The 26,546-nt window shown below is 37.4% G+C and overlaps 2 protein-coding genes across 8 annotated transcripts; both read right to left on the bottom strand.

The window, feature by feature from the left end:
- Window positions 1-126: 126 nt before the first annotated feature.
- On the bottom strand, window positions 127-5,735 carry LOC104228652 (protein IQ-DOMAIN 31-like). Of its 2 annotated transcripts, none has more exons than XM_070167665.1 (8): window positions 5,615-5,735; window positions 5,421-5,464; window positions 5,122-5,240; window positions 4,413-4,703; window positions 3,691-3,894; window positions 3,033-3,083; window positions 924-1,950; window positions 127-390 (listed from the first exon to the last, which is right to left on the bottom strand). In XM_070167665.1, exons 3-8 carry the CDS (start codon window positions 5,194-5,196, stop codon window positions 359-361), a joined length of 1,680 nt encoding a protein of 559 aa, XP_070023766.1. In that variant the 5' UTR covers window positions 5,197-5,240; window positions 5,421-5,464; window positions 5,615-5,735; the 3' UTR covers window positions 127-358. The 2 variants fall into 2 exon arrangements, with proteins under 2 accessions (XP_070023766.1, XP_009779448.1); XM_009781146.2 differs by having other exon boundaries at window positions 5,421-5,498; window positions 5,615-5,730.
- An 8,639-nt stretch (window positions 5,736-14,374) lies between these two features.
- Window positions 14,375-25,160, bottom strand: LOC104228651 (ubiquitin-conjugating enzyme E2 2). Of its 6 annotated transcripts, XM_009781142.2 has the most exons (7): window positions 25,001-25,143; window positions 24,597-24,731; window positions 24,481-24,506; window positions 23,750-23,839; window positions 16,775-16,863; window positions 15,561-15,727; window positions 14,375-14,764 (listed from the first exon to the last, which is right to left on the bottom strand). In XM_009781142.2, the coding sequence occupies exons 2-6, from the start codon at window positions 24,719-24,721 to the stop codon at window positions 15,599-15,601; spliced, it is 459 nt and encodes a 152-aa protein (XP_009779444.1). In that variant the 5' UTR covers window positions 24,722-24,731; window positions 25,001-25,143; the 3' UTR covers window positions 14,375-14,764; window positions 15,561-15,598. The 6 variants fall into 6 exon arrangements, 4 of the variants coding, with proteins under 4 accessions (XP_009779444.1, XP_009779442.1, XP_070023764.1 ...); XM_009781140.2 differs by lacking the exon at window positions 14,375-14,764 and having other exon boundaries at window positions 15,332-15,727; XM_070167663.1 differs by lacking the exons at window positions 14,375-14,764; window positions 15,561-15,727; window positions 16,775-16,863 and adding exons at window positions 19,354-19,954; window positions 20,053-20,172 and having other exon boundaries at window positions 25,001-25,148.
- Window positions 25,161-26,546: the final 1,386 nt, after the last annotated feature.

Below are 26,546 nucleotides of genomic sequence, written 5' to 3'. Positions count from 1 at the left end.
TAAATAACAAAGCAAAACTTTACGAGACAGATGACAGCCAAATGTTCTTCTCCGGAGATACTATGTCAAAGCATATGGGGCTAATAGTGCCAATAAAAGAATTGAAAAAAAAAAAGATAAAGAATATATCACAAGAATCCTGTTAAACAAAACAGTCTCCAGGTCTACAACCAACTATACAATCCCTGCAAACAGCCCCAGCAATACTAATAGAAACACGAAATATGCTATGATATCATATCAAACAACAGTTATTTGGAATTTGCAGTTTAAAGTTCTACAGAAAGTAGCGGAAGAACCAATTGATGTCGTCAACACAAGCAGTACTAAAGTTCCTTGAGTAAGCACAATGTTGAACTCATCTCTTCCAACCAGGGTGGAGCACCTTTTCTGAAGAGGGAGCCAGAAGGTAATCATTGAGTCAGTGAAGTTTTCAAGTTGATGAAAGTAAATGAGCTTGTAACTATCAATTATGAGATGATCTAAGAGAACAATTTATAAGAAGTTAAAGAGCGCAAGTTAATGAAGGATGCCATTAATGCCAGGCAATTTTACATACGGAAGTGGACCAAACAGTAATAATTGCCATATATCACTAAAGAAAAACAAGTTCTTTGATAAGTTACTTGAAAAAAACAAGTACTACATACATACTTTTCTTTTGAAAAAGTAAGCACATACTTTTCTTGGCTTAATTAAGATCAAATCTGAAAAGTCCCAACTATATTCCTCATTCAGCTTAGATGAAAAAAAAACATTTCAAAGCAACACAAACTAACGAAGACCCGAGAGAGAAAACTCACATCAACCTACGGAAATTTCATTACATACCCCACTATTGGAAACAAAACAACCATCTCAGATAGCAAGAAAATGTGCAAGACCAACTTGTAATTAAAATGTCCCTATTCATTGCTTCTTACCATCTTTAGAGGATGACATTGGTCTGTTCTTGTTTCCACCTTTTCCATTTGCTTGCACTGGCCTTTGCACTCGAGGTGACGATGTGTTGAATTTGCCATTGGTAGAGGAAGGTAGAGAATGACGCCGAACAAAACCATTTTCAGCTCCATCTTCACTTACCTTAGCAGATCCTTGAGCTTTAAGCTTTGCCTTAGCAGATTGAGTGGCAGCCATATAACTAGGCACGTTTGGTGTATTATGTGAAATATTCTCAGAATTCTCCTGCTTAGTGGGAAGAGATTTCCTCCTCCTAGTTCTTTCTTTGGCAGTGTGATCTTCCATCGAGCTAAGCTCCTCGTTGACGACTGGGCTGTTTGCAGTGTTCCCAACATCCTCCAATTGCTGTTGCTCAGTGGTAGGATGATCAAGCAGTTCATTACTTGGTTCATCCACTGCTACAGGTAAAGGAGCCTCAGTTACAGCCAATTTCTCAATTTCAGGAGCTGAATCACCCGTTTTCTCAGAAGAATTAACCACTATTTGTTCAACATCTGGAGCTGAGGATTTTGATGTTTTAGCTTGAGCTTGAGCCTGAGCCAGATTAGGAGTTTGTTGTACCTTCTCACTTTCTGTTTCTGACCTTTCAGAAGGTGTTGCCAAAGCTGCAGAAACTTTTCTTAAATTGCGCTTGACTTTCTCAAGTTCGTTTTGAGGCTGATCCGGCACTGGCTCTATGTGAGGATGTGAGAATTTCCTTGGGTTACGTTTAGCTTTTTCTGGTTCAGAGGAACTTACGGCATAAGCATCTCCATTTGCTGATGTAAGAACCTTCTTGACACTTCGTTTTGATCTTACTATTTCTGTTTCAACACTCTGCTTGTTACCCTGTTTCTTCTGCGACTTTGCTTCAACAACTTTCTTTGGTTGTGGAAGTGGTTCCCAAAAGCGAGATAGTGACCATCGTTCAAGCCATTGCCAAGCTGAATTAGGTTCACACGCATCATACTGAAGGCTCAAGGGCATGGCTGTTGGCACTGCCATAAGTAGCTAAAACAAGCAGGAGATTACCATCAAATACAGAATTTTGTTTACATTATAAAAATAATAAGAATTACTTCAGTCCCAAATGGTTGAATTATTAGTATTTGAGTCAAACTGTTTTTAAATGATCTGTTCAAATATTTTGTTTAAAAAAGATTATTATTTTAGTACTTTTCATGCAATTCCCAGATACGTAAATTATATTCCAAAATTACTAAAAAATGTTCGATATCATACTAAAACATTAGATGAGTTGACTCCCGTACTCTAAACACCGCCATTCTTTTTGAGACGGAGGGAATGATTTCTGTTCCAACTTCCTATGCTGATTTTCTGACATTCACATCAACTTTAGGTAGTAAACGGATATCCATTAGATCTTTGTGATACACATACTACAGGTCAGGCTTCGTCATTCAAATCGACATTCTCTCTTCATGATAAGCAACTTCAGCTCTAGCATAGTCACTCTACTGAGGCATTAAAGATGAATTTACTACCACATTTGTTCAACTTTCTCAGAAAAAACTAGCACAAAGGAACAACTTCAGCAAAAGACAAATGCAAAATGTTACAGATCAGATAAGAGTCATTCTGCAGCCACATTGCAGTAAAGGAAACCAATGATGCCGAAAATCTGCAACACTTTTGCACCCTGGATATATAGAATGTTGAACCTGTATCAGAGAAACCAGACTTTCTGACCTTCTAAGATGCATCCCTGCAGTTTTACTAATCTTCCTCACCCCCCTCATTTAACTACACATTGGGGACATTTCCAGGTTCCTCAGTCTTAGATAAAGCTCAATAACTTCCGAGACCCATCTCCTTGTACGTGGTTTTCTCTATTTTGGCACCTCCCTAACCCATCTTCAACCATAAAACCACCCAAAAGTAAAAAGATAAAGCAACATTTTCATTTTCTAACTCAAACCAAATATATTATCAGCCACACAGGTCTTCACCTCGACGCCAACCTAGGGCTAGAAGGGGAAAAAGAAGAAGAAAAGAAACAATACCTAACAGGAAAACCCTGTAATACAACAATAACTTGTCAGTTAACAACCGCACAGGGAGGTCAACAATACCTTGTGTGGAAATGCATTAGCTGTCAGTTTTGAAGGCCTCTGCTCAGGATTCTGGTTAAACAAAGAACACATGGAACAGAGAGTCAACAGCCAAAACAATTTGCACCAACATGAATAAGTTCAAAATAGATACTACAATCCGTCAAAGCTGACAAAATGGGAAAAGAAAAGCAGTAGCAGATACTCGTCATATATTATAATAAAAGTCAAAAAAACATTTGATGTAAGCAAATCCAAAATTTCTTTCTTATTACTCTGCACTTCCTTTTTCGGATCGTCCAATTTTATGTGCACTTCCTCTTTTGGATTTTCCCAAATGTTTGACACACCACCAAAAACTTGAAAATCAATTACATTATTCTTCGCCTTTAATAGTTTGTGCGCATTGATAATTTACATATAGATACAGACTTGATGTTTTTCAATCAAACTATACGAGCTATACTTCTTCCATCACTAAAAAGTTACAGGTTAGTTAAACTCGCTACGAGAATAATATTGAAGTCAAACTAACTCCTCATTTATCCTAGTAAATATCAACTCCAACTCCATCTATCCTCATCTATCCTATGCTTTTATAAGCGGGCAAAAAAAAGGGAACAAGAATACAAGCAAGGAAGGGGAAGAAAAGCATCGTAGATTGTATTGCAAGAGTTACCTTAACTTCTCCAAAACTATACTTTCTAACCAGCTGATTTCCAGAATGTAAGAGTCTAGCACTTTGGCCACGAGCTAATGCCTGAATCCTGACAATTGCCTGCATGCAGCGTAGAGTAGCAACCGCCTGCCTCCTAACCAAGTGCCCACGAATAAGTGCTTGTAGCCTTATGATGCCTTTGAGAGCTCGAAAAGCCCGACGAGCCTGAGAAAAGTTACCAGTGGATAAGGACATAGCGAAAAGAACAATTGAAAGGTGGATCATGCTTTGAAACTAGAAAAGGAAGAAACATCGAAGCTTCTTCAGTTTTTAAGTCCAACTAGTGGGTTTTTACCTAAAGCTATGGTCTGTAAAGAAATTATGCTGGTTTGCAAAAAATGACAATTGACTATTTGACTTAACAGAAAAGGTCCAAATCTAATGCAGAATTAATTTACAGAAGCAGATAATTAGGAACCCTAGTTCCACACAAGCAATGTCTTTGTAGATGATCACATAACTTCTACTGCCTCAATTAAGCAGAAACAAGGGCTCTAAACTCCTACATATTTTAGACATTATGCGCATACACATTCAAACTGTTCCACAATCTAGAGAGACACGATCCATTAGAGTGAATACCTCAAATCTTAGTTCAGAACTGAATATCAAATTAAAATCTTAATAGACCGTACGAAATTTCCTTAGAGATCAAAGTTGTAAATTCTGCTATTAAACAGTACCAAGTAACCCCTAAAGGCTGCTTGTGCTTTGGTGGCAGCATGCTCTAGTCTTTCCAGCTCAGCATTATCTGTGGAAATTTCCCCCTTAACATGCGGATCTGTTTCGTGTGTCACAGAAGATAATGAGGCGGTTTCACATGCAAAGTCAGTGCTTGTCCCCTTTTCCAATCCAGCCTGATCACACTCACCACCGCTATCCAAATTCTGAACAGGTGGATCCAAAGCTGGTGAATTCAGAGCTAGATCCCCCAATGGTGCTTTTGCAGACGATTTTTTCTCACCCGTAACATCCTTCATACAAAACATAGATTAAGATAGCAGATACCTCTAAGTAACTTAATAACATAGAGTAACAAAATTAAAAAGAATCTTCAGCAGCAAAGAGAATTTCGGAGAAAATTTGTAAAATGGCATCAAACTACTTGAGTTAATAAGGAATAATGATGCAAGACATGCAGCTGTGCTGATTTCCAAAATCTACTTAGCATGACATGAGAGTGATGCATTTGCACTGCAACTCTCACTTACACCTAAGTAGGGTGAGAGAGAGAAAGACGGAATTGAACTCATTTTCCTTTGATTGTTAATTAAGAAATAGAAATACCAAATTGCTGAAACCAGATCGAACCAAACACGGAAGTAGTACAATTTTCATAAATTCCCTGTAATGCTGTAGAATTATAACACAATAAGACATATTCTCTTATACCTTAGATAAATGAGACTTGGATGATTTCTTGCCAAAAAGCACAGCCTTGATCCATTTGGCCGGAGATTTCCCCATCGCAAACAGCAAGCTGCTCACCTAAAGTGGATTTCAACTGAATCCTGCATTATTCAATTAAAAAAAAAAACTTCTCCTTAGAACAAGTAAAACGTGTGCACTAGATCTGAGCTAAAACCACAAGAAAAAAAGCAAATTGATAATTGAAGACATGCAAAATTAAAGAGAAAACAAAATGTAGAGTAGGGTTTAGAGAACAAATGTAGCTCAGATCTGAGAAGTACCTGATGAATTGGAAGCTGTTTTTAAGATCCCAAACTTAGCATAGCTGAATTGAAAGTAAAAATTCCAGAGAGAGTGAGCTAAAGAGAAATAACAGAAATCAGGTGAAAGATAGATTGAGATGAAAGCTAAAAGGAAATAAGAGAATGCAGCTGCTAACAAATGAGCAGGCCCATTAGGCCATAGCCATCCATACCTTATGGAAGATGGACCCCTCCACCGCTTCGCTCTTACTCTCTCTCTCTCTCTCTCTCTCTCTCTCTCTGGAATTGGATTCTGCGTAGTAGCAGTGAATAGTGATGGAGTGGTACATATACGATTTGAGTACAACTGTATACTGTAGTTGTTATACTGTCGCTTTTGGTAAAGTTGGTGATTTCCTGCTAATCTACTTTTTGAATTTTTTCGTTAAGTCGTACGACGTCGTTTGTGGATAGATTTAGGAAAAAAAACCTTTGCAGATAATTAGGTTTGTATTATGACTCCTTTAGATGCACCTAAACTCATCACGATAATTAATGGGATAATGACACTGTATAGCTGTAAAAATAATAGCCGAAAAATGTATTAAATATGTATACTTTTTGTATATATATATACATTCTGTATTTTATATATTTTTTCGGCTATCAAATATAAATTGTTTCCGGCACAGGCTAAAAGTGATAATACCCCATAATTAATTAGAGTGGTGTTAAATCACCTAACCAACCAAATCCCGTCAACATTCAACAGTCTCTTCTCTCTTTGTTTTTGATTTATTCCTTTTTCAAAATGAAAGAAAACAAGTCTTCATGTGACATTTCATTAGTTAAGGTATCACATTTTAAACAGTAATGTGATCATTTGAATTTAATACTTTTGTTAATGTTGTCTATTCAGTTTTTTCTACTCACTTCTTATGTGATCTTTTTTCGCACCAAATTTGTTATGGGATTTGAAAGATAAAAAGATGAGGAAAAAAATTCTCATTATATAAGATGAAATGGGAAGAAAACAACAAAAGCAAAAATATTGTTAATATTAGATTCTATTAAGGAATAGGGACTCAACATTCACTTTGTTGCTTTTACTCAATATTGTAAGCATCGACTAATTAAGATACTTACGTGTTCATTTCCACAAATTGATAAATACCAAAAAAGTAGTAATAATAATTTTTTCGCATAGTGGTCCCATTTTATTTCAGTCATATTGGTAATAATGATACTACTATTAATATGTTAGAGATTAGTATAATACTTGACTTTTTTTAGTTCTAAAAATATTAAAGAAGGTAGTCGTTAAGGAATTTAGCTCGCGTTTGGCCATAGATTCTCAAATTTATTTTGAAAATTTTGATTTGAGTGAAGTTTGGTTAGAAGATAAAAATGTGTTTGGACATAAGTTTTCAAAACATATTTCACTTTTTTTCTTTTTGAATAAAAATGAAACATGACTTATACCCACATATTCTAAATACTATCACAAATACCGAACAGAACCTTTATCAATAACATTCATTATATTATCGCAAACCATAGTCCTGAACATAAATAAATTTGGTACAAAATTATTATTTTTATAATGAACTACATAATACAGTATCAGATGGCCGAGAAGATGAAGCAGCATTGTTACAAAATAATAAATGGTGAGCTATTTTATAAAATACAAAAGTATGGGAGGAATTTTTAAAAAATATAATAGTGATATTTTGGGCCAAAATCAGCTCTTGAGCTGGTTTTGGGATTTGGGTTTTGGGAATTTGCCAAAATGTAGATAAAATATATGGCCAAACATGTATTTGCCAAAAAAATCGAAATGTATTTTGGCAAAATCTATGGCCAAACGGGTCCTTAGTTTATGTGTATGATCTTTGTTTCTTTTGCTTTAGTTTTTTTTATTATCTTGTTGTCTTTCCAAAGCTTCTTCATTATTATATTTCCTCTGATTTTACTTTTCTTGAGCCGAAAGTCTATTCAAAATAGTCTCTCCAATTTCACAATGTAGGGATAAGATCTACGTATATACTATCCTCCCCAGATCTTATTTGTGGGATTACACTAGGGTTGCTATTGTTGTTGTGTGTATGATTCTCTAGACAGACACTTTGTCTTTTGATTCCAAATTTCCAGATACTTAGGGTCTAATGAGAGCGATATAATAAGCTGTAGGAAGAAACCTCCAACTAAAGGAAAAATTGTGAATAAATGCTGCATAGACAACGCATCTCTATCCAAGTAACCATCAATAAGCACCTTTGTAATGATTTAAAGCTGCGGTCCCTTTTTTTTTTGGTTCATTAGGTACACCAAACAAACTGACTCTTCTCATTATTCCTCAACTTATCTATAGGGCCATGTGCTTTCTTTTTTACTTGCCAACCGAAGGGCAAATTCATCTTACATTTCCCAATTTTCTTGTACTACAAATGGATTGCTGCAAAAATCTTTAAACTACCGTTAGTAACAAACATAATCCTTTCTACATCCCTGTCAAAAATTCAAATACATATTATGTACATTGGTTGTCTCCTTTTTATTTTTTCCTTCTTTCTTTGTACAAGCAAATAAGAGAAAGGAACTTCCTGTCTGAACAACAGTAAATTCTTTGTTGCTATTTACCATCATGATACTTCAGTGAATCGAGACTGATTGTAACATCTAATGACACAACAGGTTAAAGGTAAGAGTTACTTGTTCGATTGAGCAGGTGTCGCTCGTCAACAATGATACATTAGAGACCTACGTAGTGCAGCACGGGAGATTCAGTTGTAATAGCATGTTATATTACCACTAAGTGGTGGTGGAAATAAAAGGTCATTCCCTCTTAATCAAAAGTTTCTGTTTCGAATCTTGAGAATAAAGTCCAGTACAACTGAAGCAGAGTACATTGCCGCTACAGAAACTGGCAAGGAGATGATATGGCTCAAGCGATTCCTTCAAGAGCTTGGATTGCATCAGAAGGAGTATGTCGTCTATTGTGACAGTCAAAGTGCAATAGACCTTAGCAAGAACTCTATGTACCATGCAAGGACCAAACACATTGATGTGAGATATCATTGGATTCGAGAAATGGTAGATGATGAATCTCTAAAAGTCTTGAAGATTTCTACAAATGAGAATCCCGCAGATATGCTGACCAAGGTGGTACCAAGGAACAAGTTCGAGCTATGCAAAGAACTTGTCGGCATGCACTCAAACTAGAAGACAGTGCTACCTCCTCTGGATGAATGAGACTGGAGGGGGAGATTGATGATGTCCATCTCATTGAAGAAGTATTAGGCATGTGCCTAATAAGAGTTTTCTTTGGTTTGGTAGCCAACCTTGTTGACTTGGTTTGGTTGGTAGCCAACCTTGTTGAATTAGTTTGGTTTGGTAGCCAACCTTGTTGAATTTCTTTGGTTTGGTAGCCAACTTTGTTGAATTGTGAAAAGTGTGTGTAAATTGTCAAATATTGTAGGCTTTAGAGAGTGAAGCTTTGGCTATAAAAGGAGAGCTTCAACTCTCATTTCTTCACACCAACAAAGAGAGAAAGAAAGAGTGAGGTTTCACAGACAGGGTATAAGAAAATAGTCTGTGAGGAAAATAGAGAGTGAGCGATATTGTAGTGAGGTGGGAATATCAAAAGAGGGTTATTTCTTTTGAGTGTTGTAGTGGTCTTTGGAGTATTTTACTCGGATCTACAAAGTGTAAAATTCCTTACTATAGTGATATCAGTTGCTCCTCTCGGGGCCGTGGTTTTATCCCTTATTAAAAGGGTTTTCCACGTAAAAATTTTGGTGTCGTTGTTACTCTTTTATTCTTGTTAATTACTGTATCTCGATGCTACATTATTATTCTGCTTTTATTACCGTGAATATTATTTTTGTGGGGGTTTATTCCCAACAACTGGTATCAGAGCACAGGTTCTGCATTCACTGAAATACTATTCACTATTGGTAGTACTATACTCGGTAAAAATTAAAAAAATGTCCCGAGTAAAGTACGAGGTAGCAAAATTCAACGGAGATAACGCTTTCTCAACATGGCAAAGAAGGATGAGGGATCTGCTCATTCAGCGAGGATTACACAAGGTACTAGATGCTGATGCCAAAAAGCCTGATACCATGAAAGCTGAGGAATGGGTTGACTTGGATGAAAGAGTTGTTAGTGCAATAAGGTTGCACTTATCAGATGATGTGGTAAATAACATCATTGATGGAGACACTGCACGTGGAATTTGGACAAGGTTGGAAAGCCTATACATGTCCAAAACGCTGACAAATAAATTGTACCTGAAGAAGTAGTTATACGCCCTACACATGGGTGAAGGTATGAATTTTTTGTCACATTTAAATGTGTTTAACGGACTAATCACACAGCTTGCCAACCTCGGAGTGAAAATCGAGGAAGAAAATAAAGCCATCTTGCTATTGAACTCGTTGCCATCTTCGTACGATAATTCGGCAACAACCATCCTGCACGGTAAGACTACTATTGAGTTGAAAGATGTCACATCGGCTCTTTTACTCAATGAGAAGATGAGAAAGAAGCCTAAAAATCAAGGACATGCTCTCATAACAGAAGGTAGAGGCAGGAGTTATCAAAGGAGTTCGAACAACTATGGTAGATTCGGAGCTCGTGGGAAGTCAAAGAACCGATCCAAATCAAGAGCCAGAAATTGCTACAACTGTGATCAACCAGGTCACTTCAAAAGAGATTGCCTAAATCCAAGGAAGGGCAAACGTGAAACCAGTGGCCAGAAGAATGACGACAACACAACCGCCATGGTGCAAAACAATGATAATGTTGTCCTCTTTATAAATGAGGAAGAGGAATGCATGCACTTGTCAGGTCCAGAGTCTGAATGGGTGGTTGACACAGTGGCATCTTACCATGCCACACCGGTAAGAGATCTTTTTTGCAGATATGTAGCAGGTGATTTCGGCACACTGAGAATGGGTAACACAAGTTACTCAAAGATTGTGGGATTAGTGACATTTCTATCAAGACAAATGTTGGATGCACATTGGTTCAAAAGGATGTGCGGCATGTACCTGATTTGCGGATGAACTTGATCTCGGGAATTGCTTTAGACCGAGATGGATACGAGAGCTATTTTGCAAATCAAAAGTGGAGACTCACTAAGGGATCATTGGTGATTGCAAAGGGAGTTGCTCATGGCACGTTGTATAGGACAAATGCAGAAATATGCCAAGGTGAATTGAACGCGGCACAAGATGAGATTTCTGCAGATTTGTGGCACAAAAGAATGGGTCATAGAGCGAGAAGAGATTGCAGATTCTTGCCAAGAAATCACTTATTTCTTATGCCAAAGGTACAACGGTAAAACCTTGTAACTACTGTTTATTTGGTAAGCAACATAGAGTCTCATTTCAGACATCGTCTGAAAGAAAATTGAATATACTTGATTTAGTATATTCTGATGTTTGTGGCCCAATGGAAATTGAATCAATGGGCGGTAATAAATATTTTGTTACTTTTATTGATGATGCTTCACGAAAATTATGGGTTTATATTTTGAAAACCAAAGATCAGGTGTTGCAAGTTTTCCAGAAGTTTCATGCTCTAGTAGAAAGGGAGACAGGTCGAAAGCTAAAGCGTCTCCGAAGTGACAATGGAGGTGAGTACACTTCAAGGGAATTTGAAGAGTATTTTTCAAGTCATGGGATCAGACATGAAAAGAAAGTTCCTGGAACCCCGCAGCACAATGGCATAGCCGAGAGGATGAACCGCACCATTGTGGAGAAGGTGAGAAGCATGCTTAGAATGGCTAAACTGCCTAAGTCATTCTGGGGTGAAGCAGTTCAAACAACCTGTTACCTGATCAATAGGAGTCCATCAGTTACGTTGGCGTTTGACATCCCAGAGAGAGTTTGGACCAACAAAGAGGTGTCCTACTCACATCTGAAGGTGTTCGGTTGCAGAGCTTTTGCACATGTATCGAAAGAGTAGAGAACAAAGCTGGATGATAAATCTGTTCCCTGCATATTTATCGGATATGGAAATGAAGAGTTCGGGTACAGATTGTGGGATCCTGTAAAGAAGAAGGTCATCAGAAGCAGAGATGTAGTCTTCCGAGAAAGTGAAGTTGGAACTGCTACCGATATGTTAGAAAAGGCGAAGAATGGTATAATTTCTAACCTTTTTACTATTCTTTCTACTTCTAACAATCCCACAAGTGCAGAAAGTACGACTGACGAGGTTGTCGAGCAGGGGGCAACCTGGTGAGGTTATTGAGCAGCGGAGCAACTTGATGAAGGTGTAGAGGAAGTGGAGCACCCCACTCAGGGAGAAGAACAACCTCAACCTTTGAGGAGATCAGAGAGGCCAATGGTAGAGTCATGCAGGTACCTTTCCACAGAGTATGTCCTCATCAGTGATGGGGGAGCCAGAAAGTCTTAAGGAGGTGTTGTCCCATCCAGAAAAGAGCTAGTGGATGAAAGCTATGAAGAGATGGAATCTCTATAGAAAAATGGCACTTACAAGCTAGTTGAACTTCCAAAGGGTAAAAGACCACTCAAATGCAAATGGGTCTTTAAACTCAAGAAAGATGGAAATGGCAAGCTGGTCAAATACAAAGCTCAATTGGTGGTTAAAGGCTTCGAACATAAGAAAGGTATTGATTTTGACGAAATTTTCTCACCTGTTGTCAAAATGACTTCTATTCGAACAATTTTGAGCTTAGCAGCTAGCCTAGATCTTGAAGTGGATCAGTTGGATGTGAAAACTGCATTTCTTCATGGAGATTTGAAAGAGGAGATTTATATGGAGCAGCCAGAAGGATTTGAAGTAGCTGGAAAGAAACACATGGTGTGCAAATTGAATAAGAGTCTTTATGGATTGAAGCAGGCACCAAGGCAGTGGTACATGAAGTTTGACTCATTCATGAAAAGTCAAACATACCTAAAGACCTATTCTGATCCATGTGTATACTTCAAAAGATTTTCTGAGAATAACTTTATTATATTGTTGTTGTATGTGGATGACATGTTAATTGTAGGAAAAGACAAGGGGTTGATAGCAAAGTTGAAAGGAGATCTGTCCAAGTCATTTGATATGAAGGACTTGGGCCCAGCACAACAAATTCTAGGGATGAAGATAGTTCGAGAGAGAACAAGTAGAAAGTTGTGGCTATCTCAGGAGAAGTACATTGAACGTGTACTAGAACGCTTCAACATGAAGAATGCTAAGCCAGTCAGCACACCTCTTGCTGGTCATCTAAAGTTGAGTAAAAAGATGTGTCCTACAACAGTGGAAGAGAAAGGGAACATGGCTAAAGTTCCTTATTCTTCAGCAGTCGGAAGCTTGATGTATGCAATGGTATGTACTAGACCTGATATTGCTCACGCAGTTGGTGTTGTCAGCAGGTTTCTTGAAAATCCTGGAAAGGAACATTGGGAAGCAGTCAAGTGGATACTCAGGTACCTGAGAGGTACCACGGGAGATTGTTTGTGCTTTGGAGGATCTGATCCAATCTTGAAGGGCTATACAGATGCTGATATGGCAGGTGACATTGACAACAGAAAATCTACTACTGGATATTTATTTACATTTTCAGGGGGAGCTATATCATGGCAGTCTAAGTTGCAGAAGTGCGTTGCACTTTCAACAACTGAAGCAGAGTACATTGCCGCTACAGAAACTGGCAAGGAGATGATATGGCTCAAGCGATTCCTTCAAGAGCTTGGATTGCATCAGAAGGAGTATGTCGTCTATTGTGACAGTCAAAGTGCAATAGACCTTAGCAAGAACTCTATGTACCATGCAAGGACCAAACACATTGATGTGAGATATCATTGGATTCGAGAAATGGTAGATGATGAATCTCTAAAAGTCTTGAAGATTTCTACAAGTGAGAATCCCGCAGATATGCTGACCAAGGTGGTACCAAGGAACAAGTTCGAGCTATGCAAAGAACTTGTCGGCATGCACTCAAACTAGAAGACAGTGCTACCTCCTCTAGATGAATGAGACTGGAGGGGGAGATTGATGATGTCCATCTCATTGAAGAAGTATTAGGCATGTGCCTAATAAGAGTTTTCTTTGGTTTGGTAGCCAACCTTGTTGACTTGGTTTGGTTGGTAGCCAACCTTGTTGAATTAGTTTGGTTTGGTAGCCAACCTTGTTGAATTTCTTTGGTTTGGTAGCCAACTTTGTTGAATTGTGAAAAGTGTGTGTAAATTGTCAAATATTGTAGGCTTTAGAGAGTGAAGCTTTGGCTATAAAAGGAGAGCTTCAACTCTCATTTCTTCACACCAACAAAGAGAGAAAGAAAGAGTGAGGTTTCACAGACAGGGTATAAGAAAATAGTCTGTGAGGAAAATAGAGAATGAGCGATATTGTAGTGAGGTGAGAATATCAAAAGAGGGTTATTTCTTTTGATGTTGTAGTGGTCTTTGGAGTATTTTACTCAGATCTACAAATTGTAAAATTCTTTACTATAGTGATATCAGTTGCTCCTCTCGGGACCGTGATTTTTTCCCTTATTAAAAGGGTTTTCCACGTAAAAATCTTGGTGTCGTTGTTACTCTTTTATTCTTGTTAATTACCGTATCTCGATGCTACATTATTATTCCGTTTTTATTACCGTGAATATTATTTCTGTGGGGGTTTATTCCCAACAAAATGAACCAATGAGTCCACCGACAGTTTTAGATGCTTGTAAAATGTAAGTAACGCATAGCTAACAAGTGTAATGACGGACTTATCTGGTATCCAAGAGAAAATGTCCTTTTCCTTTTGTTTCCCCGCATTTCCCACTGTGCGTTTTCCTTGTGACCAACTTCACGAGTGTTACCGTTCACCGACTCGGTTTAGAAAAATAAAGGCAATTATAGGATTTTCTGACACACAAAACCGACAGCCAAGCTAACAGGCAGCGATTAAATACAACAATAAGGAGCATCATCCAGTTGTCTCCCGCTCACCCTCAATCCCAAATTTGTGAGGAAAAAAAAAATACACATACACATAACGATCATGAATATGTGGTCTTCAAAACAATAAACAATCGTTATCAAAGGTAATTATTAAACGACGACAACGACACAGAGATGTTAGTAATCGAGAGTCGAGAGAGCCAATTATCCTAGTCTAGTGATCATCTTATAGATTCTTGTGATCTAAGTACATTAACATGAAAAAGCGTATCAAACCAGTTGCTGTTTCCAATCTCTAAAACCTCCTCCTTATGGGCAATCCATCTTCTGATGTCCTTCGCCTCAAACCCTGGCTCATCATTAGCAGCCATACCAGCTGAAACAAATTTAACTGTTTATATAGCTCTTCTTAGTCAATACACGCCATGGAGGTAGGTTTCCAAGCAGCGGGTATTTCAGCTGCACACCTGTAAAACTCATCTACAGAAAAGATTATAATTAGGAATCAAATAATAAAATATCAATAGCCACTACCTCGCCAAAATCCAGATGCTCTTCATTTAGTACTATTTTTCGTAATCCGAAGCTCTTCAATTACTGCGACCCACACAAAAAGGCAAACATTCTACTCCATGACGTTTCATAATTGTTTGACATTTGCGGTAAGTAAAACCACAACCTACTTCTTGCAACATCTAGAAATGTAACCATCCCTTTGGATGTCATTGTATGCGCCTCCAACTAAGAACCGCACTATAACAGTCACTTCAGATCCAATATTGGGTGATAATTCAACATTAATGGTCCTGCAATTCTGCAATACCCATTTAACAGATCCTATGGCCTGAAAATTAAAATTAGCCAAGAAATATGTGCAACTTAGATCTTTACAGTGCCACTCAGACAGGCAGAAGATTTTTGACTTATCTATCTCCTCAATTACTTGGTGTTAAAAGCCCAAAATTACCTATTATTTACTTGCTCCATCGGACAATGATAGATGAATGATATTGCATTCACAGGGAATTAAATTGCTAAACAAAAATATCAGATGTTTATCCATTTTTCATTCGGTCTCATAGGACCAACAGAAGAGAGCTTCAAATAATTTGGATACAAGAGATAATATGTACAATGTCTCATGGTCGAGTAGCACAACATGAAGATAAAGGCAATCAGAGTTCCTACAACACATAAAAGGACAATTTCCTGCTACATTTATTTTTAATGTAGCAACAGCACTGAAAAGTTTTCAGCTTGACACAGGCATCCCTACCAGGAAAATCTCCAATGACAGATTCAGTCTGAGAGATGTTAGTCTGCTGTCCAGCTCTGTTCAACAATCTCACGCACCTTCCTGTTGTACTCGCGCTTATTCTCACTAAACATGCGTGCTGCTTCTGAATTTGCTGGTGAGTTTGGGTTTGGATCACAGAGCAAAGACTGCATTTGGAAAAAGTCACACATTAGGGGCCGTTTACAAGCAGACATGCTAATGCTAATGCTTTCTCGATTCAGTTTCATTTACTCCAGCCCATTTTTATTACCGAGTTTGGTTAATGAGAATTGACTTGACTATCTCGGTCTCACACCAGACATCGATCAAATTTTACAAACAAAAGATAAGATTCAGAATAGAAGACACTACTGACCACCAAAAACTGAACTGGATCTTTATGGAAAGATAACAAAAATTTGGCGGTGACAGAAGATCTTTTGAACTCCCAAGATTAGTGCCTAGGTGAAACATAATGAAATAGACGGAATGATATTGAGCAGCTAAGACAGACAGGCACCAACTGAGCACTGTCTCAGATGGAATTGAGCCCAAGTAAAAACTGTTTGAACCAAAAAATATTAACAAAACAAAAAAAAATGTCTCTCCAGCATTTATAGACACAATCAATGTCTTAAGAACAAGGACCTGTTTGCTTTGGATTGATTCTTTTCTGTTATATTATTAATTTGTTGAATTAGTTAATTTACTACTAGTGAAAATGATATCAAGCACAGTATATAGCATCTCTGAACATATTTTATCATCTAATTTGGACCAAATAATGAAGCCTGCATTCCCAACTTATCCAAAATAACAGATATCTTGTTCTCATCATTGTACACTACTCTGCCACCAGTTCAAACAGAGAAATGCAAAGGAACACATAACTCAATCAATGCGTGTCCACTAACACCTACATCCAAGGAGCTACTTGACCACCAAGAATATCATGTCTTAATATTAGTATACTATTAGTACAGAATATGAAGTATAAAAGAACACAAAGCTACAAAGCTAATCAAGGTGGGGACAAAAGAGATGGTCTATGATGTGTCCAAAATAAATGCCAATACCAGGATGTCCATTATTCTGCATGGGAAAACACACACACCAAGGAAATAAAATGAAAGATACTTTTCATGCTATGTTTCTCCAATATTCTGTATAGCCACAAGGCATAATGATGTAAATTAATAACAATCTCAACATACCTGGATTGAAGTAAGTATAGCAGCTACGTCATATATAGGACTCCACTGATTTTGCAGTATGTCCAAGCATATACTTCCATCGGCGTAAACTGAGCAATAGATAAGATATGAGAAATCAGCAAAACTAAAGTCAAATTTTTGCTTTGCATGATAAAGTAGAATCAAATCTTTTTGAAAAGTAGAGTAGAATCGAGGCTAATATCTAGGATTAACTTCTGCACAATGGCACAAATGAAAATAAAGACATAAAACTAATTGGTATACACACATTAGATGAACTCTCTCAAAAGCCAATACTTGAACATAAAAGATTACATTGCTCAGATTGCATGGGCTGTTTAGTCAAAACTGGGCATAAAAGATTATGGTACTCGTATTGCTTGGTCAGGTGAAAATAGAAGATGAGAAAAATAGGTGCAGCAAAACAATTTCAACTAACAAGCAGTACAGTACGTGGACTAATCTAGTATAAGTTGGGACATATACTGAGCTATAGGCCTTAACACATACACATAACTTAACACACACATGAATCACAAAACGCATTCAATTAAACAAGCACAACCCAGGCAGCTACCAGAATATGGCTAATTCTCTCCTAATCAAGAATTTCAAGAAACAGAGTATTACTCTAAGCCATAGTAATTACAAAAGATTTTTGCAATATTTCCATCAACCATTATGTCATAATCACTGGGAAAAAAGTGTCACATCACATGACTTTTGCAATATTTCCATCAACCATTATGTCATAATCACTGGGAAAAAAGTGTCACATCACATGACTCATTAACGACGACAGAATTGCCTATTACATATATATGGAATTACCATTCATATAAGTTCAAGGATAAAGATTTGGGCCGATCTTTGAAAAGGTTGAGTGGATGGGGGAGTTAATAATTTCTTAAAGAGTTAAGGAGTGAATTAAATTACCAAACGTGTTATCTAATATAAGTACGTACCACATACTATATGTCTGGAATGCTTGGGAATTGAAATCTTTAAAGGAGGAGAATGTTTTGTGAAGAACAATGGTAATAGTCAAATATGGATTGAGACGAATGAATGAGAAAAACAATTTTCTACATTCTTTATAAGGACATTCTATATTTTATAGGCATAGTGATGGCATGAGAATTAGGTCTCGGAGAGAATGGTGATGTTAGACTAGCAATATAGGATTAGGAATAACATAAGAAGCCATTTACCTTGTTAGGAGATTGATGGAGCAGTATAGGGAGGAAAGAAGGACTTGCATATGGTGTCCATCGATTTACAAAAGGCGTACGATAAAGTTCCGAGGGAGGTTTTGTGGAGATGTTTGGAGGCTAGAGGTGTACATGTTGCCTACGTTAGGTTGATCAAGGAAATGTATGATGGAGCAAAGACCGGGTGAGGACAGTGGGTGGGGACTCGGATCATTTTCCGGTTATGATGGGGCTACATCAGAGGTCGGCACTCGGCCCTTTTTTGGTTGCTTCGGCGATGGACGTACTGAGCGCACATCCAAGGGGAGGTGTCGTGGTGCATGCTATTTGCAGATGATATTGTATTGATTGACGAGACGCGAGACGGTGTGAATGCGCAATTAGAGCTATGGAGGCAGACCCTGAAGTCTAAAGGTTTCAAGTTGAGCAGGACCAAGACAAAATACTTGGAGTATAAGTTCAGTGGCGAGACTCAAGGAGGGGAAGGGGAGGTAAGGCTGGACTCGCAGGTCATCCCTAGGAAAGGAAGTTTTAAGTACCTTGGGTCTATTATTCAGGGGGTAGAAGATTGATGAAGATGCCACACATCGTATTGGGGCGGGATGGATGAAACGGAGACTCGCTTCCGGTGTTTTGTGTAACAAGAAAGTGCCACCGAAACTTAAATGTAAGTTCTACAGAGTGGTGGTCTGGCCAACGATGTTGTATGGGGCTGAGTGTTGGCCAGTCAAGATCACTCATATCCAGAAGATGAAGGTAGCAGAGATGAGGATGTTGAAATGGATGTATGGGCACACCTGATTAGATAGGAACAGAAATGAGGTTATTCACGACAAGGTGGGTGTGACCCCTATTGAGGACAAGATGCTGGAAGCGCGGCTTAGGTGGTTTGGTCATGTGAGGAGGAGCACAAACGCCCTAGTGAGGAGGTGTAAGAGGTTGATATTGGAGGGTCGAGGGCCTACGGAGAGGTAGAGGTAGAGGTAGGCCAAAGAAGAGGTGGGGAGAGGTGTTTAGGCAAGACATGACACAGCTTCAGCTGACCGAGGACATGACTCTTGATAGGAAGGTATGGAAGTCGAGGATTAGGGTAGTAGAGTAGGTAGTCTAGAGTGTTCATAACAGTAGTATATTCTCACTTTCTGTTGGTAGTAAGTTTTTATGACTAACCGTTGTTTTCTTTCATTGTTAATCACCTTACTATCTTGTTGTTTTTATTCTGCTTTTATATGGCATTTGGTACTGTCCCTTCCAGTGTTTTTGAGAGCGCGAAGCGCAAAAAAGCGACAAGGGCTCGCCTCGCTTCAAAAGCGAAGTGCACGCTTTATTAAAGTGAAGTGCAATTCTTAAAAAACATAATATAAAATTATAAATAATCAAAAACTTCAATTTAAATACTTAAAAAGTAGGTACTAGGTACCACCAAATCATCCACAAACTATCCACAAAGGCACAAACCATAGGACAAGCAAAATCAAAGCTACTAAATTGCTAGAATCAACATCTTATTCTTCTACTCTTCTTCTTCTTCTTCAAGGTTGTCAAAATCTTGAATTCCTCTATTATCTTCATATTGCTCGTCATCTTCTTCTTCCCCCTCCTCTTCATGATCACTTTCATCTTCATCAATTAGGGATAGGGATCGAATTGTAGTAGCCACACTTTTTCCCTTCCTAATAGAACTTGAACTTGGAGTATATCTCCTTAAACCACAAGGATCCTCCCCAACTCCACTACCAACCGCAACATCACCCCAAATGAAATCGGAGTCACCTTCAAATACTTCTTCATCTTCACAATTTTTGGGGACTCTGGTTAGCCACTCATTAGCCTCATCAATATTGTCCAAAAGAATTGGATCAATTATATTGCGGTGGTTATAGCGACGCCTCAATGCTCTATTGTATTTTATGAACACTAGATTATGGAGACGCTTCAAGGTTAGTCGATTCCTTTTCTTTGTATGAATCTGCAAAAAAGATGTGTCAACTAATTAGTAGGAGTTTGGACAATTGAAATATAATTTACTTTATCTCAAAACACGAAATAATTCTTTTTATTTCTCACGTGTTCAAAAACACTCCAGTTCCTTTCATATCCGGATGAACTACAAGTTAAGCTTAGAACTTTGATGGCGAAAGCCTGTAATTCCGGAGTCTCTACACCATATTGGACCCACCATTCAAACTATAGAAGTCAAAAAAAAGTTCAAGAGTTAATAAGTATAAAAAATACATTGAAGTTAGAGTTATAAAATATAGAAACACTTGGTCACCTGGCGACTTCGTCGTTCTTTGTTTAATAGCAAGACGGAGCTTAAAAAGTCCTTCAGCTGCCTTGGAAGTAGCAAGCTGATCTACTATCTTTTCTTGCAAGTCTTCATCTGGGGTCAACTTGATAACAACCTGATGGAATCCTGTCCACACTTCTTTAGCCAATGAATTATTCTCATGATGCTCATAAAAGTGTGATGGGTTCAGAAAAAATCCAGCTGCATGCAAAGGTCTATGAAGTTGCTCATCCCATCTTGCATCAATGATCTGAAAGACCTTTACATATTTCTGCTCATCACTGAATGATGCTTGAATAGCCTTCTTGGCCCTATCCATAGCTTCATAGAGGTAGCCCATTGGTGGTTTTTGCTCCCCATCCACCAAACGGAGTACTTTAACCAAAGGGCCACCAATTTTAAGAGCATGAGGGACATTATTCCAAAAAGAATAAGAAAGAATAATGCGTGCAACCTCTTTCCCCGCACTTTCCTTTGCAAATTTACTCTTGCTCCATTCCTTTGAAGTGACCATCTTTCTCAAATTGTCTTTTTGACAGTGGATACTATGCAAAGTCAAGAAAGCAGTGGCGAACCTTGTCTTGCCCGGTTCCACCAAATTTTTTTTGCATGGTAAATCTTCTCATCATATTCAATAACAAGGGCCGCTGAGAAATATAAGAATGTAACCTAACGCCCTGGCCAAAAACTGTAGAGAAGGGTTTTTCCTTGAAAATGTCCCCGAACATCAAGTTGATACAATGAGCCGCACATGGAGTCCAATAGACATTCTTGTACGCCCCTTCAATCATGCCACCCGCTTTCTTATTTTCACTTGCATTATCAGTGACCACTTGAACAACTTTGCTTGGACCAATCTCTTCGATGGTGTTCTGAAACAAGGTGAACATTTTGATGTCGTCAGTGGATGAGTCGCTAGCATCAATGGACTCAAGAAACAAACTTCCCCGGGGAGAATTCAACAACACATTAATAATCATTTTCCCGTTCTTGCCGTCCACTTATCCATCATAATGGAGCAGTCGTACTTGTTCCACACAACTTTATGCTCCTCAACAATTGTATTAGTCTCCTCCACTTCCTTATTTAGATAAGGACCTCTTATTTCATGGTAAATGGGAGGCTTCATTCCAGGTCCGTATTGACCAACGGCCTCAATAAAGTCTCCAAAAGTGTCATAGTTGACCCAATTGAAGGGGAGTCAGCATCATAGACCCATCGTGCAAAAGCTCTAACTGCACGATCCCTCAAAATGTCTTTAGCAATTTTTTGTACATATTTTCCACCGCTTGCTCCCGGCTTCTTTGAGAAGTAGCAATCTATAGGACCTTTAGTCGATGATCCATGGCTTGACCCATCTCTTCCCCATTTTGTTGGAAGTGACAATTCTTCAATATCATCCTCATCATCATCATCATCATCATCATCAAGATTGGTCACTATTGGTTGATGAACCATTTGATTTTTTTGCTCTTTCTTCTTCTCAACAAAATTCTTTATTTCTTCCCTCACCTCCAGTGGACATTTCGGACTACTTGTGACGTTTCTATCGCCACCAATTAGATGGTATTTAAAGCAATAAATTCCACCCGTTGTAATCTTGTTGCAAAACTTGCATACAACATTTGTATTCTTCTCATTAACTCTCTAGCCATATCGCCAAGCCGGGTCTTTCTCTTTCAAACTTTGAGACATTTATATAAACTGAAATATACATTTAATCAATAAGCAAAAACATAATCAATAAACTAAAAATACATATAATATATATAATAATTAATTATATAAACTGAAATATACATTTAAAAAATCACATAAACCAAAAATAATACATATATATAACTAATTTTATATGCTGACAAAGAGGAAAGGAAATATACACAAACGAAAAAAAGAAGAAGAAGAAAGAAGAATGGAGAACTCGACTGGAGTTCCTTACACAAACGAAAAGGAAAAAGAAAGAAAAAAAGGTTTCTTACTCTGTTCTGGACTGGAGAAACAGAGAAAGAAAGAAGAAGAAGAATGAAAAAAAAAAACAAGAAGAACTAAAGAACAGAAGAAGAAAGGAGAAAGCAGAAGAAGAAATTACCTGGGTCAGCAATGGCGAGTGTCGCGAGCGAGAAAGGAGAACTCGAGCGAGAGAGAAAGGGTCAGCAATGGCGTCTCTGCTCTTGGATTTCAGCTTCAGTAGGTAAAAAACCCTAGGTTTTGTGAGACTCTGTTTTGTCGAAGAATTTTGTCGAAGGGGAAGGGGGTTTTGGTCGACTTAGGGTCTGTTTTGTCTAATAGAATAACAGACCCAAAGTTTTTTTTTTAAAAAAGAGCCCCTGCGCTTTTTTGCAAAGAAGCGATCGCTTCATCGCTTTATCCGCTTCATCGCTTTTTCGCTTTTTCCTGTGAAGCGCTCGCTTCCTCAGATCGAGTCGCCTCAGTGTGCTGGAAGCGACAGCGCTTTTCTAAACACTGGTCCCCTCTTGTCTATATTTTCATTAATGTGGTGTTTATGCTTTCCCGAGGGTCTATTGGAAACAGTCTCTCTATCCTCACTCTTTATCCTCACAAGGTAGGGGTAAGGTCTGCGTACACACTACCCTCCCCAAACTCCACAGTGTGGGATAATACTGGTATGTTGTTGTTGTTGGGGAATTTCTTCACGGGATATATGAAATGGCCTATTGGTGATGAAGGCATGATAGGATGATATAAAGGAAGAGAGCACACTACAAGTAATCGACTGAAATGGGAATTGAAGTGTTGATGCAGAAGGTGTGGCCGTGTGGGATATAAAAAATCTAAGAAGCTAGCTTCCTTCTTGTAGTACGCAGTGTGAGACACAATACTAACTATATTAAAAGGTCTCTAAATTGCTATAACCTCTTGTCAATACTACTAGTAGTCACCTAAGTTGCTCGAACACAGGTGCAGGTGTCCAAAACGGGTGCGGATCTAAAGACTAGATCCTTCAAAAATGTAAATTCTAAGATTCGGGGATACGGATCCTAGTAACAACAACAACAACAAACCCAGTGTAACCCCACAAGTAACACTTACATATAACTAGTAAAGTGTTGATTTCTTTTTTATTCTCAAGATGTAGATAGGTAAATGATTGATTTCCTAAATAAGGTATGCTACTTTCTTCAAATTTATCCTAGTTTTGGTTCTGATTTCGAGAATTAAATTTTATCTCGTTTCGAATTTTTCTGTCTGTCGTGGTCAAAGTACCCAAAATTATTTGACCAGATCCAGTACGAATCCCATACCCACACCAATGTCGTGTCGACACGGGTGCGGCACCTAAATTGTCGTGTCAGAGCAACTTAGATCGTCACACCACTTCCTAGACAAATCCCATCAAGATAAACTCAATTAACAACCAAAGCTTAAAGTTGAAAGTTTTACCTTTCCTAAGGTCTACAACTATGCGAAGAAAGAGGGAGAGAAAGATAAAGCAACATTACTTGGGCTACTTACTATTTGGATGGAACATCCTGGAAATAAACCGCACAGTTGGAGGCTTGTTGGGGTAGTCCTCCGTAAACTGAAGTGTGAGCTTGAACGTACCTGTAAATAGAATTATAGAACACATATTTAATAGTCAAAATTGGGGTGGAAAGGCATGACTATAAATTTTGATGGTTCTTGTCCATACAAACTAGAAGCGCCTGCTTATACTTCATTTTATTGAAAGGGGAAAAACAAGAATGGAAAAGAAAAGAAAGGCAAATCCTAATAACGACAATCAATATTTTTAAAACTGACTATAACTACCTTAACCACCTAGAAGCAAATAAGAATATTCAGCACGGACGGGATCAGATATTAATTTATTATCATGCACCACAGAAACATATTCCTAGAAACCTTCTTCATTAGGAGAATGGGAACATCTCAGCATCACGAAGCACCAAAAGTGGACTAAACTAATATGCATTACTTAAATGGAACTGATGAGATCCACATATGATGTTTCATCCACATAGTCAAGTGACAAAATGCCCTTTACAAAACACCCACAGCGCGATTACAAAAATGACAAAGTAAAGTAGAAAACAGCAAGTGGCATTTGAGTGCGCAAATATTTCTTAGGAGGTATCTAACTATCCGTATGATGGACTAAGATTCAAAGTAATGCGTCTGTTCGTATTTTAAGCATAAATATGAAGAGAGAAACAAAGACCGGTAACTGAGCAAAATTTCCTCACCTCCATCCCAAGGTGTGTCATCAGGACTGCATTTCAAAGAAAAAAGATAAGTTCATAAATATAAAGAAACTACAGCACAAAGTACAAAAAAAAAATGCAGAAGATCCTGCAGATACCCGAATATAACGGCATTCCAGAGCATAATATTGTTGTCATACGGAGCACCACTGATGCCGGCAGGAGGATCCTGCTGTAACCTCTTAAAATCCCTCATCAATCTTTTCCTTGCCGGCGTCGACATCCCTGACCGCCTAATCCCACAACTCACAATTCATCAACTTGCTAAATTCAACTTTAAACAATGAAAACTTCAGCTCCCTACACTAATAAGCCACTAAATTAACGTAGCAGTTTAGATTATAAGGCAATCACATGCCAATAAATCGAACCGAGTCAAAAACAGTAAAATTGGGAAACCCTAGATCCACAAAAAATATGAAATTATTGCATAAATTTGTAGTCCAAGACATCAGCATTGATTAAACAAGGGTTCATGTGAAAAGAAAGGAGATCAAATTACCTGAGCGATGAAGCGGCAAGAATTTCAAAGAGAATCGACGAGATTGAAATTGAGCTTGGATGGGGTTAAGACTAGACTTCAGTTTCTTGCGCGTCACCTGCTTATAGGAAATGAAGATACTGAGTTTGCGTGATATGTAAGCTGGTGAGATATGTGACCTGATACATCATATGCGCGTACGTACAGCTAATAGTGTGATTACGTGGACACTTTTTTTTAAAGGAAAAGTTACACATTCAACAAAAATTAGTTAAAGTCCCTAGCAGATTTATATAAATTACTAGTATTATCACCCGCGCATTATTTGAGTTATTTGAATTATATGTAAATAATCTTAAAATTTAAATTTTCTCTATTAAATATAAATAATCATTGGGTATTAATTAAGAAACACTACATGAAAAAGATTAACCATTTCTCAAATTTTCTAGATATAATTCTATTTTTCTTTTTTGATACCATTTTTGCCGGTGTCATTGGATCCTAAAAGTAGTCGGGAAGCAAAATAATAACTCATATTTATGACAAAACAATCAAAGGTTGAGACTATGAAAGACTCTTTGGATACGACTTGACTCTTTTACTACTACTTGAACTCTTATTTTGTGCGTTGATATCTTTCAAAAATTATTTCTATTTTAAAATTTTAGTTTCTAAAATATTATTTTCAAATAATAATTTATTTTATAATAATGTAAGTGAAAATATTATCCTTAATTCAAAACTCATTTTAGTCGGCTATCTAAAAATTTAAAAAATTATTTAGCCAGTAATTTTTTTTCCAATATGACTCCATTTTGATATTTGACATTAACCATATTAAATATCCGAGTTATTTGAATGATATGTAAATAACCTTAAAATTTAAACCTTCTAGATAATCGTTAAATATCAATTACGAAATAATACATGAAAAAGGACTAACATTTTCTCAAATCTCGTAGTGATAATTTTATTTTTGCACCTAAAAATAGCCATATTTTTGCACCACCTATAAATAGCCATATTTTTGCACCACCTAAAAATAGCCATATTTTTGCACCTAACATTCTCATTGGTGTCATTGGAACCTAAAAAAATCCAAAAAATAAAATAATAATTTGTATTTATGTCAAAGCACAAAGTGTTGACACAATATGAATGATTCTTTGGTTACGACATGACTCTTTTACTACGACGTGAACTCTTATTTGGTATGTTGTTGTCTTTCAAAAAATATTTCTATTTTGACATTCCAATTTCTAAAACTTTATATATATATATATATATGCAAGTGATCTAAAACTATATATATATAATTATTATCTTTATAATGATGCAAGTGAAGATGTTATCCTTAATTTAAAATTTACTTTAGTCGGCTATCTAAGAATTTAAATGATTCTTTAACCGGTGAAATTTTATTTCAATATAACGTTATTTTGAGTTTACTGATATCTCTAGCCACAGATTTTGAATTTGGAATATCCTATATACAGAGGTGGATCAAGGATTTATACTTTATGGATTCAATTTTTAAGATTTTAGCATTGAACTCATTATATTT

This window comes from Nicotiana sylvestris, chromosome 2 (genome assembly GCF_000393655.2).
Source record: "Nicotiana sylvestris chromosome 2, ASM39365v2, whole genome shotgun sequence".
Taxonomy (NCBI): Eukaryota; Viridiplantae; Streptophyta; class Magnoliopsida; order Solanales; family Solanaceae; genus Nicotiana; species Nicotiana sylvestris.
Note: the sequence above shows the minus strand (reverse complement) of the source record. Positions and strands in the feature narration are given on the sequence as shown.